This window comes from Gossypium hirsutum, chromosome D05 (assembly GCF_007990345.1).
Source record: "Gossypium hirsutum isolate 1008001.06 chromosome D05, Gossypium_hirsutum_v2.1, whole genome shotgun sequence".
Classification (NCBI taxonomy): Eukaryota; Viridiplantae; Streptophyta; class Magnoliopsida; order Malvales; family Malvaceae; genus Gossypium; species Gossypium hirsutum.
The window spans coordinates 24183111-24202342 of NC_053441.1; the positions used below are offsets into that span (position 1 = coordinate 24183111).

At 30.1% G+C, this 19232-nt stretch overlaps 2 protein-coding genes across 4 annotated transcripts; both read left to right on the forward strand.

The window, feature by feature from the left end:
* The first annotated feature begins 2234 nt into the window (after window positions 1-2234).
* Window positions 2235-6662, forward strand: LOC107914052 (agamous-like MADS-box protein AGL11). 3 transcript variants are annotated; one of them, XM_016842773.2, is made up of 9 exons: window positions 2235-2439; window positions 3151-3360; window positions 5116-5197; window positions 5324-5385; window positions 5470-5569; window positions 5666-5707; window positions 5807-5848; window positions 6134-6291; window positions 6457-6662. In XM_016842773.2, exons 2-9 carry the CDS (start codon window positions 3179-3181, stop codon window positions 6458-6460), a joined length of 672 nt encoding a protein of 223 aa, XP_016698262.2. In that variant the 5' UTR covers window positions 2235-2439; window positions 3151-3178; the 3' UTR covers window positions 6461-6662.
* Window positions 6663-8811: 2149 nt separating this feature from the next.
* On the forward strand, window positions 8812-11985 carry LOC107914051 (E3 ubiquitin-protein ligase RNF170). Its single transcript, XM_016842771.2, has 5 exons — window positions 8812-8966; window positions 9710-9909; window positions 10724-10825; window positions 11494-11545; window positions 11628-11985. The coding sequence occupies exons 1-5, from the start codon at window positions 8876-8878 to the stop codon at window positions 11738-11740; spliced, it is 558 nt and encodes a 185-aa protein (XP_016698260.1). The 5' UTR covers window positions 8812-8875; the 3' UTR covers window positions 11741-11985.
* Window positions 11986-19232: the final 7247 nt, after the last annotated feature.

Here is a 19232-nt window from a genome sequence, read left to right on the forward strand (position 1 = left end):
ATACTTGGACTTTAGGTTCTAATGCCCTAATTAAAATAATGTGGTCGTTAGAGCCTTAGATACTAGACCCTAAGATTGTGTTTTGATTCATCTTGGTTTGGGGTTAATTTCTTCTGTATTTAAGGTTTGATACCCTTAAGTATTCAAAAGACAATTTAGCCTCCTAGGTTTTGGAACACACGAGGCTTAGGTTCGATACATAGTTATATGTATCGACACTTACAACCAAGGGGTTCGATACCCTTGAAGCTACTAACTTCATGTGTTCCAATACCCTTAATAAGGGTATTGGACCATAGCCCAAGTTTTACCAAAATATGAACTAATTAATTAAAGGAATTTTGGGAGCATTCAACACTTATGCAAATTTTTAAGTGTTTAATTAATTTTTAAAAACCATTTGAAAATAATTTCTTAAAATTGAACATTAATCTTACAAAATTTGATTAAGGGAATATTTTGTTATATCAAAACATTTAAAAATCAAGGGCTAACAATTATGATCTCTAAACCTTTTATAGCCAATGAAATTAAAGATACAATTTTTTTCGTTGACCCTCTAAAGTCCCCAGGTTGGATGGAAAACCTACTGTATTTTTAATGCTTTCTTTGTTCAAATGTGTGAAGAACAACCCTCTTCGATTCAATAAGCTCTCATATAAAGTGATGCCTTGTATGCTTCGTTTGAGAGTGTGATACATTATTTTTGGAGATATTATTGCATTAGTGTTACCGCAATATACAGTTAAAGCTCATGTTTGAACATTGTTTTTATCACCAGTTTGAATAGTTTAAAAACCCACATATTGTCATACTTCAACTTAAATGATCATTTACGTGCATCCTGGGGCACATGCAAGTGAGTGTAGGAAGTGTCCCTACACCCCCTAAATGGTAAAATTTCTTTTAAGTTCATTGAAAAATTAAAAAAATATAATTAGTATAATAATAAAATTATCTTTTATCTCATATAAAATTTATAATTCAATGCGGACCTCATGCATTCTATGCAAGGAAGCTTGCATATGCCGACCTCTGAGCACTGTCGATGTCTTATCTAAAAAGTACAATGACCAGGAACTGTTTAGGAATCACTGCTATGATGCATAACTTCCTTACAATTCTCTTGCAAAGTCTTTAATGTTTCCTGGGATTTATTTACACAAGTTTGAATATGAAAATATTTATTCATGAATAAAAAGCATCTAGCAGTTTTTATAAAAACTATAATAATATTTATAGAATCAAATATAAGCAAGCCTCGATTGGCTTGCAAGGCTTACACTAACAATATATTAATTTTAATGTAAAATGAAATGATGTCAATGTCGTATCGCTTCAATTTTGGTAGTTGTTCCTATAAGCTCAGATCGGCCTATATTGGACAATATTAATTGTACAAATACTTAGTGTTCCCTATCAATTGGTCTAAGATTTTTATTTTCTAAATGTTTTTATCTTGATTTTTTTAGTATTTTTATCATAATTACATTTATAATAAAATATTTTTATTAAATTAGGTTATTTATTTATAATCATCTATAATTAATAATCAGTATATTTGAAAATATTTTATATTTACTTATTTGATATTTAAAAAAATTGGACACTAAATATATATAACTTTAAATTTTATAATATTTTCATATAAATATATGTAATTGAAATATATTTACATATTATTAATAAAATTGAAAATAAACTATATGTATGAAATTTTAAAAAAATATTGAGGCCAAAAAAGTTCATCAAAACACACCATTTGGAATCAAATTAAACAAAACCTTAAAATATATTTATAAATATTTTAAAAAATATTGATAAACTTTGATAGATTAATACCAAGCTAAAATCAACAGGTCCCCTAATGTAGTAGTACTGAAATTGTTGAATATTATCTTGATCTGGGGTTAGACTAATCTTAGTGGGGGTATTATTACACAGTGTACGTAGTGCAGGACTACGTGTATGGCACCAAAACCCTAACTCCATAGAAATGGAAGGCAAAGATAGAGAGTGTGAACGTTGAGTCTGAGTCTAAACACCGCCCATTAAATGGAGACAGTAGAAAAGATTCGAGAAGGGCACGTTAGTGAGTTCAGGGACTTTAAATAAGGATTACAAAATATGGAAACCTCATTGCTAAAAATGGTGGGAATTTGCACCTGCAAAGCTCTTTTCATTTTGCTAATTCTACACCCTCTTCTCTAACCCTTTCGGCAAATTACAATTCCAAGGTCTTTTTCCAACTCAGAAAACTTGAGTGAGTCTCCCACCCCATCTCTCTAAGCTCCCTCCCTATAATATCACCTATAAGCTTAGGCCTACCCTCCTCGGAGGAAAGTTATTAAATATATACTCTCAAAACACTTTGCTTTCTTTGGGATTCGTGATTTTCCGAAAGCTGAATTGGCCGGAACTCTTACCAAAATACCTCAGGTTTGAGGGTTTTCGTTTCTTTTCTTTTCATCATCTTCTTTTAATGAAGAAAAACAAAAACAATTGGTCTCAGTTAGATCTTGTTAAATATGTATATACTTACTTTTTTTAACTCTTATTTCTTTACCTAAATGCATGCTTTCTTTCTTTTTTTCTCATCTTCTTAGATCTGTGTTGTCAGAACCTTCTACTTCTTTGCATGATGAAGATCTGTTCTGTTCTATTTCTCTCCCTTCTTGCTTTTTTTCTTCACCATAATCATACAAAAATACATGATGGGTTTTCTCCATATTTCATGAATACTTCCCTACTTGTGTTTCAGATCTTTCCAAAAATCCCTTCAACTTAAGCTCTTTTTTTTTTGGAGTAATAATATGCAACCATAAAAGTAATATTACATCCATGAAATAAATTAAAAACCAAAAAGTCTTTGTTTTCATTTTACTAGGCCTTTAGATTTGTAAGTTTCTTGGAATTGAAGCTAGGGTATGGGAATAGGAATGGCTAACTTTTCCTCCATACCCAAAAGTTTTTTCTTTTTTTTTCAGTTTTTATTATTTCTATTTACGTCTCAAAACAAATGGATCTACTTCTTATACTCTCAATTTCCTTCATCTAAACACCATTTTTTTTTCTCAGATTTTCATTGATTCATACTTATCATCTATTTCCAAAAAGGTAAATATTATTCTAAACAGGCAGATCGGGTAGTATTTACAGGTACAAGTGATCAAAGAGAATGGGAAGAGGAAAAATAGAGATAAAGAGGATCGAAAACACAACAAATCGTCAGGTTACCTTTTGCAAACGCAGGAATGGCCTGCTGAAGAAAGCTTACGAACTGTCAGTCCTGTGTGATGCTGAAGTTGCTCTCATTGTCTTCTCCAGTCGAGGCCGTCTGTATGAGTACTCCAACAACAAGTAATATATATATTTACATCTCTTCATGCTATATATTTCATATTGTTTTCATTATTCGGGTTGAATTTCTGGGTTTTTCTTTCACGCCATTCATATATGTGTGTGTGTAATGTCAATCACATGATTTGAAACAACTTTTCATATGAAACAAAAGCTTTGTTTCGAGAGCTGAAAGAAGAAAGTCAGGCAAATGTTAAGTTAAAGTGGGTGAGAATTTTGGGTATTTGAGGGGTTGTCAGAAGCTATTTTCCTAATATGGGTTAAAGATTATGAGTACTACTTCAGTTTGTCTACAGTTATAAAACCATTACATTTCCATTCATTTTGGACATTGGTCAACGTAATCTTCTTCATCAAATCATTTATTTAATATCTTTTCTTCTTCTTCTGAAGATTCTAAACTATTTTTTGAAGTAAAAATGAATTATTGTTCTGATTTCAAGAATATATTATGCTCACCTTTTCAATTTCAAATACTATAAAATTGATTTATTAAAACAAAAAAAGAGCCTTTCATTGTACCATTTCTTTTAAGATTCCCAGATATCTTTTACTCTTCATGCATGCCCATTTTTAAAATCATTGGTCTGGGAATGTTTTTGTTTACTTGTTTATGTTGAATGAAAAAAGAAAAAGAAAAAGCATTACGGTCCATTCTAACATGTTGCTATCTTTGTGATATTTCATTCTTGTTGCTTCACAATATTATATACTTATTTATTGGAGTTTAAAGATGACATATATTTTAGGTTAAAATGTTTCGAAAACAAAGGCTTAAAGTGTTAGGCTTAATTTATTTTTATGATGAAGATACAACCATAATCTTAAGTGTGAATATATATCTTAGAGAATTCATGCATGAATATATATTTTAAGTGTGATTTTTAACCCTTCATGATCCAACGCTTGCAATTGATGGGGGTTTTCATACGACTAGCTAGCTTGCTAGGTCATCAATGGTGGATTCGAAAGATGGAACATTAAACTAAAACGATCATTGGTTTTCATAGTAGATTGGGATTGGCAATGCCAAGTGGTGTTTAACATATCCTTCTTATCCAACCCCAAGTAAAGTTGTCCACGTGTGAGATTAAGTGGTTTTCATAAATAGATTGGAATTGTCAGTGTCAAATGGTGTTATCATATTCCAATTTTTGTTTAGTATATTGGATTGTTTATGATGTTATATTAAGGTTAATTTGGTATTTCATATATTATCAATTAACTTTAGGTTGAATTTTTAATATAATAATATATAGTCCAGTTTTTTGGTCGTCTAACCCAAGCAATTGACAGTCTCCGATGAAGTTGTATACGTGTAGGGTCTTTGAACTATACATGCGTGAGGTCAATATATATAATATATAGAAAAGGTAAAATCTAAAGCCTCTCCAAGGAAAGAGTAATTAGGGTATGACATGCTATATATATAATATACATGTGATGCATGTGCAAGTTCAAGTGCAATTGCAACACATTAAGGCATGGTTGGCATTGGTTAGGTGTGTTTTTAGAGACTACCCAACCTTCCACATTGAGCCCTCCATGGATTATGTAAATTGTGTGAATATATACCATGTTATTAAGAGTGTATGTGATTTTTTTTCCCTAAGCTAAGAGTAGATGTCCATATTGGATTGGAAGTGTTTGATTCATTTGTACATGAAATTTACTTCTAGAATTGACCCAAAAATAAAAAAGTCGAATATATATATGTATCCCTTTTTTAACAATTTTGTTTTTTATTTGATGCAGCATAAGATCAACAATAGACAGGTACAAGAAGGCTTGCTCAGATACTTCTAACACAAACACTGTTACTGAAATCAATGCTCAGGTATATATAAATTTCTTATACATGTATATCATATATACTATCATATGTTAGCATTTGCATGAAAAGAATGATACATATACGTGTATATATGTATAGTGATTCATTAACTGGGTATGTACTATGTAGTATTATCAACAAGAATCAGCCAAGTTGAGACAGCAGATTCAAATGTTACAGAATTCTAACAGGTACTTTACTTTCACAAATTAACATTTCAATTTAAATTTAAAATAAAAAACTTGGATTTTTTTTTAATTTGTGTTTGTTTGAAGGCACCTAATGGGAGATTCCTTGAGTTCCTTAACTGTGAAAGAGTTAAAGCAGGTAGAAAACAGGCTTGAAAGAGGAATTACTAGGATCAGGTCCAAGAAGGTAACTTTATTTTACTTTCATTATTTTTTCTCTTTAATTCATTTATATTTCATTTTTCTCCTATATGTTTTAATTTGTTTCTGTTTGGTGCAACAGCACGAAATGCTGCTAGCTGAAATAGAGTTTTTGCAGAAAAGGGTGATTTGTTCTAACATATTTTTCCAATTTTCTACCAATTTTTACGACATTTATTATAACTTAATTTAATTTGCTATATTTATATATCATATCTCACAGGAAATCGAATTGGAAAATGAAAGTGTTTGTCTCCGAACCAAGGTAAATATATTACAACACACAACGTTGTATCTTCCTTCATAATTACCTCAAAAGACACATGCATTCATTTACTATTGCTAACGACTAGATACATAATTTGGGGTTTGAACTCTTCTCGATAATGCTTTTTTGTGTAAGGATAGATTTTGGTTTTGATTTAATGCTTCGCCTATGATAATTACTCGATAATTTTCGAAGTTTTAATAACTTATATTAAGGGTTTGTTTGAATAAGAAAAAGAAATAATTACATTTTTGGATATTTATTTTATATTAAAACGTTTAGATTGCAGAAATAGAGAGGCTTCAGCAGGCAAACATGGTGACTGGACCTGAGCTTAATGCTATTCAAGCTTTAGCCTCTCGCAATTTCTTTAGCCCCAATGTCATTGAGCATCCATCTGCTTACTCCCATCCCTCTGACAAGAAGATTCTCCATCTTGGGTACTTTTTTTTTTCCTTACGTACGAATGTGTCAAAAATAAAATTATATATATACGAATGTGTTAAATTTTATATAATATAAACAAGCACATATTCCGGGGTTTGCATTTTATTTTGACTCTGAATTTTTTGTATGGAACTAATGAGAATGATCATTGCTTGCAGGTAGAGGAGTTGGAGAAAACAAATATGGAAAATGGTGTTTTCCATAATATAATATGTTATATCATATTATATTATATATTGAAAGTTAAATAAAATAAGGAAATGACAACTCTTGTGAAGTTCGTATGATGTAAAACTGTGACTACTTTTGTTGTGTGCTTGTTTTTGGAGTATCACTTAATTACAAAGAAGCATAAATTTGGATATATTTATTTTTGGATTTTGCTTTTGAAATTGTTTTATTAGTTAATGAAAATATTAGTCTGAATGTTGGATAATAATCATATATGTTATAGAATATCTCACAACCAGATTGAAGGGTGGACATCAATGTGCATGGCGAGGTGAAGTATCAGTCTCTCACGAGGAAAACATGCCAACACACCCTTGTGACCCGGATTCCGACCCCTAATTGGCACATTCATGATCTCGCGAGTGGGATATCAATGTGTATCATAAGGTGAAATATCAGCCCCTCGCGAGGAAGACATGCGAACACAGCTCACCACCTTGTGAGGCGGAATATTCGAGCACTTATGATGATATCTGGGTGTGAATCTTATTAGAAAGACATGTTTATGATACGTGTCAAACTTAAAAGGGGTACATGTCGTCCTGAGTTATATGCATGGCACCTAGTTACCTCCCCAACATGTCACACCAAAAAAATCATGTTTTATAAATAAGGAAGAAATAATTCTCCAACTGGGGGAAAGTAAAAAAATAAACCACAACAATACCAAGTTTCGTTAAATTTGAAATTGAATATTTAAATAAAAGCAAACTTTTTCAATATTATTACTTTTAATCCAAAAACTACTCTCTCTTTTTTATCGTCTCAAAAGCCCAATTTTTAAATTTTGTAAAACAAGTTTAATAGCATTGCCCCGAATAAATAAGCCTAAAACATGAGTGATTTTGTGAGTTTTGAAATCTAACCACTAAAATTGAACCAAAATGAATATAAAAGTTTTGGGTTGGATTTATGGGAAATTCGGTATTTTTAATTATCAAATTAATTAATTCAACCCATTAAAAAATTGAAATTTTGATCTCTTAAACTTTTGATTTAATTGTTTCTTACATTGACATTACCACCTTTGTTTTCATTGGTAAGAAATAAAAATGGTTTAAACTCCTTTAAATTTCCAATTAACATCAATATCAAATTTCATCTCTAAACAATTTTTATTTAAAAGATTTAATAAATTTAGTTTTCTAATGAAGATAAAAGTAAAAATGTTTATGAGTCAAGTAAGGTCAGAGTCGAGGTCCAAATTTTAAAAAAAAAATTATTAGGCTCAGCCTATTTAAATGACTTATTTTATTGTTTAAATAATAATACTTTTTATTTAAAATTAATATAAATTTAATTTTATATTTTTATTATTTCTAAACAATAAAATAGGTGTTGATGAAAAATATAATCAAAATTCGCGCCATAAACACCTTTAGATAAATGCAATTAAATATAAATCTAAAACACATTTTATATGCATATTCACTTGATGATCATGGTTATTACAATTTTTTCCCAAAAAAAGACACTAAAAGTTGGTTGATTATTGTCTGCTAGATATTGGGTTAGGTTGCAACGAAATCTCTACTAGTATTTGTTTCGTGGGTGTAACCCAACTCAATTAAAAATTTAATGATATTAATTTATCTTTAATTTTTTAAAAATTGTAGCCAAGAGGTACTGCAATTTAATGATTTTTTATTTTTTATTTGAAATGGAAAATTGTTCTTAATATAGAGAGAAATGGGCCAAATTTGATAAAAATGTTGATTTAAAAAATTTAAAGTTTTGGATCGATTTCTGGGATAGTTAGGGAAATAGGTCGATTTTGGAGAGAGAAGATACATTTGCACTAAATGTTAGTAAAAATTATGCACGTGTTTTTACTGAACGTTAGTGAAAATGCATCTCTCTAAAATTGACCTATTTCCCTAAATATCCCAGAAATTGGTTTAAAAACTTTTTTTTTAAACCAACATTTTTATCAAACTGTCCGGGTTCGATGGGGTAAATGCATTAAAAAGGGACAAATTTTAGCGAATGTGCTGCTACAGTTGGTGGCGAACTCACTTTGGAAAAAACCGTACATGCATCAAAAAGTCAGCGTGTTTTCTATTTCTCTCTACATAATCGACCTATTTTTCTAAATATATTAGAAATCAGCTCAAAACCCTAAACATTTTTAAAAATCAGCATTTTTATCAAATTGGGCCGAGAGAAATGTATTAAGTAAGCGAATGCTTGGTGATTAAGAAATTGATTGGGCTCAGCGAATGGTACGGCTACGGCCCAGATTTTTACGGAGACTCCATTGCTTGTTTTTATACTAAACCCGGTTCCAGTATTTGATGATGTTAAGGAATCAGAATTTAGAATTCAGAATTGAGAGAGGCAAAGACAATGGAGGGGCCTCCGCCCAACGACTGCTGCTCTATTTGCCATGGATACTTTAACGTTCCTTGCCAAGCCAATTGTTCTCATTGGTTCTGCGGTGCCTTTCTTTTCACCTTCCTTTTTTTCACATGTTCAAATTGAATTTTATTTTATCTACACCAGGTGTATGGTTTTTTTTTTTTTGAAACTGTTGATGGCCATTTATTTGATGCTGTTAGGAGACAGATAAAAGCTAAACAAGAGTTAAGAAAATCAAATTAAAATTAGGGTTCGTAGGATTAGAGAGTTCCTTCGGTATTTGCTTGAATTAGTTGGCAAAATGGACAATTGAAATGAGATGAAAATAGTCAAAATTCTTCGAATTAGTGAGGTAGGGATGGATTCAGCTGCCCTGACTCAGATCCTAAAATGGCTTCAATATATGATAAACCTTTGCTTTCCATCTACTCTTTCAATCTCCATCCGCTATGAAATCAATTCCAATACATAATATACCTTCCTTTTACTTGAGTTACAAACTTTTAAGCTATGTTACTAAGAATCGAGTGTGTTGAGTACAAGTGTATGTTCAATATTTCTAAGTTTTTCCATGTGTTCGGGGGATCTTTGGAAGATCATATCCCCATACCCATGTCTGGATATGCGTTGTACAAGGGTATTTCGAAAAGAATGAAGAGTTGGAGTAACATTGCTTTTAAGCCTTTATTTTCTGTAGTTATGACATTAATTAAGCCATGTTGTTAGGACTGTAGGATTGCTTAAATTTGGACTTCGTGATTGTATCTTGTAATCATTGTTTTGTGATGAAATACTTATACCTGTTTCCCTTTTATTATTTAGGTAACTGTATTATGCTTGTTTGGCAACATGGATCCCCATTTCAAACTTGTAAATGCCCTCTGTGTCGGCGTCAGATTACTTTGTTAGTTCCTGGTGAGGCCTCATTAAGGGAGCGTCATAATCCAGCAGTTGCTGAGATTCTGGAAAAGGTTGAAAAATACAACCGTTACTTTGGTGGTCAATCCAATGGTCTCATTCAGGTATGTGCATGTTTGCTTCTATTGAATTGCTTTGCAACTTAACAAGCTTTATTCTGTGACATAGCCTTATTCCAATTTGTGTATTTACTTAACAGAATGTTATTCACTCTTTTTCTTTTTCCATCTTCTTTCTTTCTTGCTCAAGGTCCTTACAAGTGTGTAGAACTGTTTACTCATCTCTTCTGTAATTAGAGTCCTAGGCTAAGTGTATACATTGATTAAGAAATCTTTGACTATTTATTTTAATTTGATTTCATTCAAATATGCTCTTGATCAAGGAATAGAAGGTATCAAATTTCTGGATAATAAGGATTTCTTTCTTTCTTTTTTTTAAAGTGTCACTATTGTTTTGACTTGAAGTAAGAACTAGATGTGACTACATTGCTCATAATTGATAACACTGTGGTATACAGTAATAATCTTAACTTTCAAAATTAAAGTAAACTTGCGAGGATGATCAAACTGGTAGTCCCTAACATAAATAAACATAAAATGAGGACTGGATGAATGGGTCTTTCTGGCCTATGCAAGGAATGTCATGAAAACTTCTGGTGTAACTTATTTGTTTCACTTATCAGATCTGCATGTTTAAACTTTAAGTTTGTTTCCAGTAATCTGTACATTAACTAGCCACTCAAACTTTCTTGGTGTTAACATTCTCTTGCGCTTATAATTTATATGCATCATACTCATTTGTCCTAGGACTGACCTATCAGTGCAAAATTTGTAGACAGTTGTTAAGACATCCAATGTTTTTGACTTTTCTGCCGAGCTACTCTAATCTGATATCTGATTCCGGGTTTATTGTGTGCAGAGACTGCAAGACCTTCCTTTTCTGCTTCGCAGATTGTTACGAGAAATAACAGATCCTCAAAGAACTCTTCCTCTTGTTATCAGAGCTCGTATATATCTTGCAGTTAAGTTGGTTTACCTCATCACATCTACATTCATTGGAGAATTACTCTTCTTTTTTTCTCTCTGTTTTTTTGTGCTTTCATATGATGATATTTTTTATTGATTTCTATGGAGCCTTTTGTTTTTAGTTTTTTTTTTTCCCTTGAATTACCAGATGTCTTAGATTTGTTGCAGAATCTGTGGCTTTATGCTTGTAAGCATGGCCATGGAGCATTTGTGAATGTTTAGTTTCTACATGTCTCTGTATCCTATTTCTATATTCTTTTTAGCTGACTCCGCAAATTTAAAATATTGAATGAGAAGGGAGTCAGGGTGTTCTGATACTCCTATATCAAATACCTGTACTTGGAGACGATTTAACGATATGGTAGCTTCATACTAATGCTTAATTTTCTAAATGAGCCTAGATTTGGACTTAAGCTTGACCACAGTATAATAAACAAGGTCGAGTTGGATCAAGCTCTACCACTTGAATGCCTTCATTTATGCCTAATGCGATTTTCAAGCATCAAAAGGTTGTAATTGAATTTGTTACGACATAAACATTATGTTGCCATTAAATTATATCTTTTAGAGGAAAATGAACAATTTGTTCTACTTATGTTTCAGTTCATTGCCTCGGCCATTTATGGAAACTAATTCTCTTTTATCAATTTACTTTGTGCACAGATGTTCTTAAGTGCCATCTACGTATTCAGCCCCATAGACATTATTCCTGAAGGTATGTCACTTGAATTATCTTGAGAAATTCATTTGGTAACAAACGTTGCTTGATATTGTAAATGCTTGGAGTCAAATCACAGCTATCTTGGGGGTAGTCGGCCTTTTGGATGATCTTCTTATAGCACTTGTCGGTTTTCTCCATGTCGCCACCATCTATCGGTCTGTTCTATACTCTCGTCATGGAGGTTCTTGAAGTTTATCGGGGCATTGATACAGGTAAGGTTGCTAGTTCTCAAGAGAAAGCTAAACTCAGCAGAATGAGTTGGAAATATGTAGTTTTATGGATATTGAATCAATTTTAAATCTGTTTCAAGTAGTTATAAAGTGCGTAAAGTGTAGTGTTGTACAACTATGTTACTCCTTACTCGAACTTAGGTGTGTTGGACATGGATATATTCCTTTTTTTTAAAATATCATGTATTAAAAGGGTTTCTAGAATATCATCTCATATGCAAGAATTGAACTCGAAATTTGATGTCAATTTGGATTTTATTTCAACATAAGTCTTTTGTTATTACTTAATGGGTTTTGATTAGTTATTTTTATTACTATTTAATATACATTATAAATATAAATATAATTAACCTATTTTAATATAAAGTTTTTATTCTCGTCTCACTGTCACCCATAGCGTTTAATTCTAAACCTATTTCAGTAAAAATTTTAATTTCTTTGCTGCATTGTTATCATTGTTCTAATCTTATTGGAGTTGATTTTACTATCCGTCCGAATGGTAGACTTTCTGATTTTACTATCCATCCATAAACACATTTTACTGATCATAAAATCGAATCAAATTTTTGTTCAATTCATGCAATTGTAACAATGTACACCCATTGAATTGGGCGCTGGAATAATCCCCAGTTCTTTGATTGACAAAAATGGACCCAATGTCTCTGCAATGGGCCCCTGATTTAGTGAAAGTTTAATTAAACCATTAGTTTTTAAATTATGAGTAAGTTTTTGTTTTGATCATTTAATTAAAAGAAGTAACAATTTGGTCACTAAAATATTTTTAAAGTTTCCATTTAAGTCATTAAATTGTTAAAGTCGATACTATATGACTTTCTCTGCTCACACTGCATGTACTAATCAAAAACCTTCATTTTTTTCTGTAGTTTAATTTTTTTCATGAAACAATTTTGAAAATTACGAATCTGCGAACTAAATTTCAAACAGTTTTTTTTGTCGATCTTCAACATTGACCGTTAGATTGATTTGGATCTAACATATGCTCTTCTACTTATCAATGGATACTGATCCATCATACCGATTGTCAAATCGTCACATAGAGCTCACTGGCAGAACTTTAAAAAAAATAGTCCAATGACTTAAATATTTATTTTTAAATAGTTTAGTGACTTACATGAAAACTTTCGAATAATTCCGTGATCAAATTGTAACTTTTTTTTAGTTAGGTGATCAAAACAAAAATTTACCTATAATTTAGTGACTAATGTCATAGTTTACCCTTTAGTAAAATGAGACAGTTAGATTGTTTAAACATCGAACTACTCGATCAACTCTAAAGGTTTTCTCGATATTGAAAGAATTTAAATAAAATATTTAAGTATAAAATATATTGTAACACCCCATACCCATTCTAATTGTCAAACCCGGGTTATATGATGCTACAACAAACGACGAAATAGTTGCATGCAAATCTTAAATCAAAATATCAATTTAAACGTTTAAGAATCTCATACATACACACAAATCATGCTTTACAAATAAATAAATAAAAAGTCAAAATTAAGCTTGCGAAATCTCTAGAGTTGATCCGAAATCAAAAGGGGACTATTTTGAAATTTTTACAAAAAGAATGGCAATTGTGTAAAACAGGGGTAACACAACCGTGTGCCTAAACCGTGTAACTCAATGTGACCGCGTGGGTAAAACACCAATTCTACCAAAAGTCACATGGTCGTGCAATTGGGCCGCGTAACTAACTAAGGCAGTATGGAACAAAAGTTACCAAGTCTACAGTACTCACATGGGTGTGTTGTCAGCTCGTGTGTGACACATGGTCGTATGCCAGCCCGTGTGGTGCAAGAATGTGCCATTAAGTATCTAATTCATGCTAAACCAAACTAATGGCTCAAATGATGCACATTTGACCATTCAAACCTGCATAAAACCAATCTAAACACATGTTGATTCATCCTTTTAACCAACCACAAAACCATACAAGCTATTCCATATATAATCAACATTTTGGTAGACTTAATAATTTATATATATTCACCAATCACTCAAACAAGGCATACCAAACATCTTAACATTTCAAATTCAATCTACACATAACCAACATGTTATTTAAGCTTCTACCTTTACTTGACAAAAATGCCAAAGTACACATTTAATACACAACTCATTCACTAATTAAGTTTAACACCATTTAAGGTTCCAAAATCAACCACTTAGGATAACATCTATACTCAAGCATCACATATCCAAACCTTCTCAACACATTGGTTCAACCATTACACATTCAATACATCAAATATGTATATATCATGCCCCTCTCCTAACAGCCTTACTTATATACTTGTCGACAAACATTCAAGCATTCACATTATTCCTAGTTCAAACTCAAAATATTAAAAAGTAGACATATGTACAAAACAAGCCTTATTTACATGTCACATAACCAAGTTTGGAACGAATAAAAATCTACCAAAACGAAGACTGGATAGTGTGAGCTCTGCATTGATCCAATCTTCCCGATCCGCAAATTGCCAACTACAGAAAATAGAAAATGAAATAGAATAAGCATTTAGTATGCTTAGTAAGTTCATAGATAAAATTTTACTTACATTACCTTGATCAATTAATAATTTAAACAATTAGGACTTGCTAAGACTAACATGGAAATCATTTGACATCCTGTTACTTTCATGTACGTCAACAAGTACATTAAGGGGTTAGTCCATTTGCAACAAAACCTTGAAACTCAATTCAAGTACATATAAAACTATTTCATTATACATCATATACTATTCAAATAATGTTCGGACTATAAACACAACAATTCAATTCATGATCATACCTTTCAACCATTTCATTTCTATTTTAATTCCACAAACTATAGAGTTTATTTGCTTATACAAGCTTTATTAGATGCTACTCATTCAAGCTATCGAGAATCCACATTAAGTGTTGGATCTCAAGCATCGATAAAGAATAATTTGATTTGCTCACACAAGTTGTGATATTTGGCTACTCACACAAGTTGTGGGTCAGGTTTACCTTTGCAACTTTATTCGATGCTGCTTACTCTAGTTGTTGAGAATCCGCAACACATTATGGATATCAGTCATCGATATATAAACCCCTGACCAACGCCCAATTACTCTTTTGAACCTTAAATGGTATGTCATTCATATTCTAATTGTTTACTACATTCATTTAGGCACCGTTACAGTTTTTGTATCATTTCAATCCTGTAACTGTATACATACTTTTCATACATCGAATAACAATCCGTATATATTTTTAAACCTTATAACACCATCACATACATACTATTCAATTACATATCTGATCACATTCATTCAATATCATATACCTATTCAAATTTATTATTTAATTCGTATTTTACGATTGAGTCCATTTGATGCAAAAACGTTATAATCACAATAATACAACTAGAAAATTACACAATGTAACACAAACATATTATGAATTAATAAAATAAGTCTCATATGAAATTACCATATACAAACAACAATAGAAGAAGTGATAGGGACTAATTTGCAATTTCTCATTTTCCTCGATTATCTTCTGATTAGCTCAAATCTTGATCTACACGGTAATTCGTTTCAAATTATTAGTTCCAATTACCTTAAAAAGTATTATTCAACACTTAATTTCAGTTTTCAAAATTTTCCTAAAGTTTCACATTTTATTCAATTTACTCCCTAAAATCGAAACTATCATATCTTTCACATTTAAGCTCTATTTTTCAATCCGATTTCAATTCCATCCTTTTATAACCCTTTAGAAACCATAATTACAGAAATTTTACATCAAACTTAACATATTCACATTTTAATCCCTATACTTAAAATTAACAAATTTCACTTTATAAATTAGTCCTATTGTATTTCTAAGGTTAAAATCCGACCATTTAATATTAAAAACCTCAAAAATCATCAATGGTAATATTTTAAAACTTTAATAGTTTTACGATTTAATACCTAATTAACTAAATCGAACTACAACGATTTTAAAAACATAAAATTTACTAAAAAGGGGCTTGATTACACTTACCATGCAAGAAACCGAAGGCTTGAGAATTCAACATTGGCTTCCTAGGTTTCTTTGGATGAACTTTCGGTGGAAGGAAGGTGAAATGAAAAACAATTACCTTCCATCGTTTTGTTTTACTTATTTTATAATTTTAATATAAAATTCACGATTAAACTTAACCGTCCACCACTATTTAAAAAGTGGTTAATTGCCACTTTGCTCCTCAAACATTTATTAATTAAGCATTTTAACTAATAAAAATCAATTCCAATAAAATTTTACAGTTTTTACGATTTAGTTCTTATACCTTAATTAACTATTAATTCAATAAAAATTTCGGACCAAAATTCAATTCACCTATATAACAATTTTGTAAATATTTAATGAAAATATTTACGAACTTGGTTTACAGAAATGACATCCCGATACCTCATTTTTCAAGTCAAACTACTTGTACTGTAGCTGTCTAACAAATTAGCAAATTTTTCAGATTAAAATGCAATATACACTATAATAAACTCATAAATTTTATTAAATAATATTTACTGACTCAACCATCGAATAATGAGATTCAAAAACCACCACTTCTAGCACCATTGAAAATCAAATTGTTACATATATATATATATACTTTACAAAAGCAAAAAACTGAATTTGTGTATATGGAACTATGGACTAAAAATGCTAAAACTCCATGTTAAACAAACAAAATGCTAAAGCTCCTTTTATTATTTACTTTTTTTTTTCATTTACTAATTAATCATTATTTTCTAAACTCTTCAAATTAAGTGGGTCAACGTATGCTTTAACTAACGTTTTTTAATATTAATTTAGTAAAATGATAAATTTAACTGTCAATTTAACGCTTGTTTTGTTAGTAAAATGATAAATAAATTAATGTGTATAATTAAATCAAAATTAAAGTTTCACGTACATAATTACACTAAATTAAAATTCATATATAACAAATTTATGGAAAAAAGAAAAGTATGATTCAAAATTTTACCAAAATTTGCAGAGGGTTTAAATGAATGAATTGAACTAAAATTAGAATTTATTTACTCTTTTATTAACATTACATACAAATTTCAAAATAGAAGAATACACATATTTTCATCAAAGTAGTACAACTTTTATTTTCTCTGCTAAATTCTGGCCACATATTGAGAAAACTGCCCAAATAATAGATTCAGAATTGCTGAACATCCATTTTAGAACAGAAATTGGTTAATTTAGTTTTGGTAACTGAACATGATTGTTATAAATGATGATGATGGATGTTCTTCCAATTAAAAGACAACTGCAAAAATAGGTTTATTTTATCTCTATAAATAATTAGAAATACATTTTCTGAGACAATCAACAACAAAATGGCTCCCCCAAACCATTACTGCTTCTTTTCTACAATTTTCTTATTTCTCTTTCTTCTTTCTTTTTCACCGACGAATGCAATTCTTCCAAAAGTTAATGTTCGTCTTCCTGTAACTCCATCAAAACCAGTGAAAAGGGTTTGCAAAGGCGACACAATTGATCGCAATTTCTGCCTGCAAGTGCTTACCACCCCTGAAGCTGTTGCGGTGAAAGATCCGACCAAACTGGGAACCCTTATCATGCAACTAGGAGCAGCGAATGGTAAGGCAACGCTGGATGCGTATAAAGAAATGATTAAGAAACCGGGTTCACCCCAAACTTTAAAAGCACTTAATTCTTGCGTGGAAGCTTACAAATATGCAATCCAATCGTTTAAAATGGTATCTACGGAATTAGTTGACGATCCCATGACGGCAAATTATGATGTATCCATTCTTGCTCCTGAAATTACAAATTGTGAGAAGGCATTGACTGACGCCAAAGTTGAAGCACCTCGCCTCTACGATGGAAATCGATTTATAAAGTATTATATTGCGATGGGATCTCGAATCACATCAATTCTTGAGGACCAAAGTAACCAAAATAATTACTAGGCAAAGCAAATAAAGGGAATATATATATGTATGTATGTATATGTATAATACTAAAGGTGTTGCATGGCTAAAATTATGAATTACTGCCCGGATCAACTCGGTGGAATGTAATTAACTCAGTTGAATTGAGAAATTTATTCTTCCAATAAATAATCAGGTGTCTTTTAATTGTTGTATAATATTTTTTTTCACAAACTTCAACCATTTTGAAATTTTTTTAGACTGTGTTTGGAGGTGAGATATGGAGGAGGGATTTTATTTGTATCCAAGTTTTCAAAGATTCTAAAATAGGACTTACTTGTTTCGTTTTTTTTTTTTTTTGAATATTTTCAAAATCTATGATTAATTTCAAATCCTTTTTTCAAATTACACCTGATTTTTTCAAAAATATTTTATTTAATATACATTGTTTCACTATGCTAAACTTTCCAATTTTTTATTTTATTTTATTCTAATATAATTTAAAAAAAACTGTATTTTATTAAAAGTATTTATAAAATTCTAAAAGTATAATATATACCTATTAAATATTTTTAGATTATTTATTAATTTGTAAAAATCAATAATTTATTTTTCTTAGAACAATTATTTATCTAAAAAAATAATTATAATTGCTAGCATTTTGATTTGAGCATTTTAAAAATCTTCAAATTTTCAAAATTATTCATCGAAACACTTTTTTTTTCTTTTGAAAGAAATTAACTTTCCTTTTAAAAATTATTTTTCATTTAAATAAAGATTAATATTAAATTTATATATAAATTTTAATTTAATGCATAGATTTTAATTAAATACAATTATACGCATCAAACTTACTATTAGTTCAATCAGAAACATGAAACTTTGATGTCTTATTTAATAGTACATATTTTCAAAAAAAAAAATTGCAACATTTGATCTTCATATGTTACATAAAACATTAAACCAAAATTTATCTGATTTCATATATCAATTTATCAAAATTAAATCAAATTAAATTTCATATATTACAATTGCACATAACAATATATTACATAAAACATTAAACCAAAATTTGTAAACAGTTTTAAAATTTGTCTTTAAACTACATATATCAATATTTTTTTTTTCAAAATACTATTTCAAAAAAAAATTGCTTACTTAAGAATATAAATTAAGCTATATAGTGAGTGACGTAATCTAATTATAAAAAAAAACCATTAAATAAATTAAAATTTTCATTACTGAAAATCATTTATTAGTACATTTTAAAATAACATATAATAAAAAATAAAGTATATGATTTGAAATTAATTAATAATAATATATGAAATATGTCTGATATTAAAATAAAAAATAAATTAAATTAAATTAGATTAGATTAACTTAAAAAATAAAAAAACTCCCAACTCGATTGAATACTTATATGCCCAAAGCTATTTTCACAAAGCATAAAATTGCGGGTATCTTATACCCTTTTTTTACTTCGAAGAATACTTATATGCCCACATT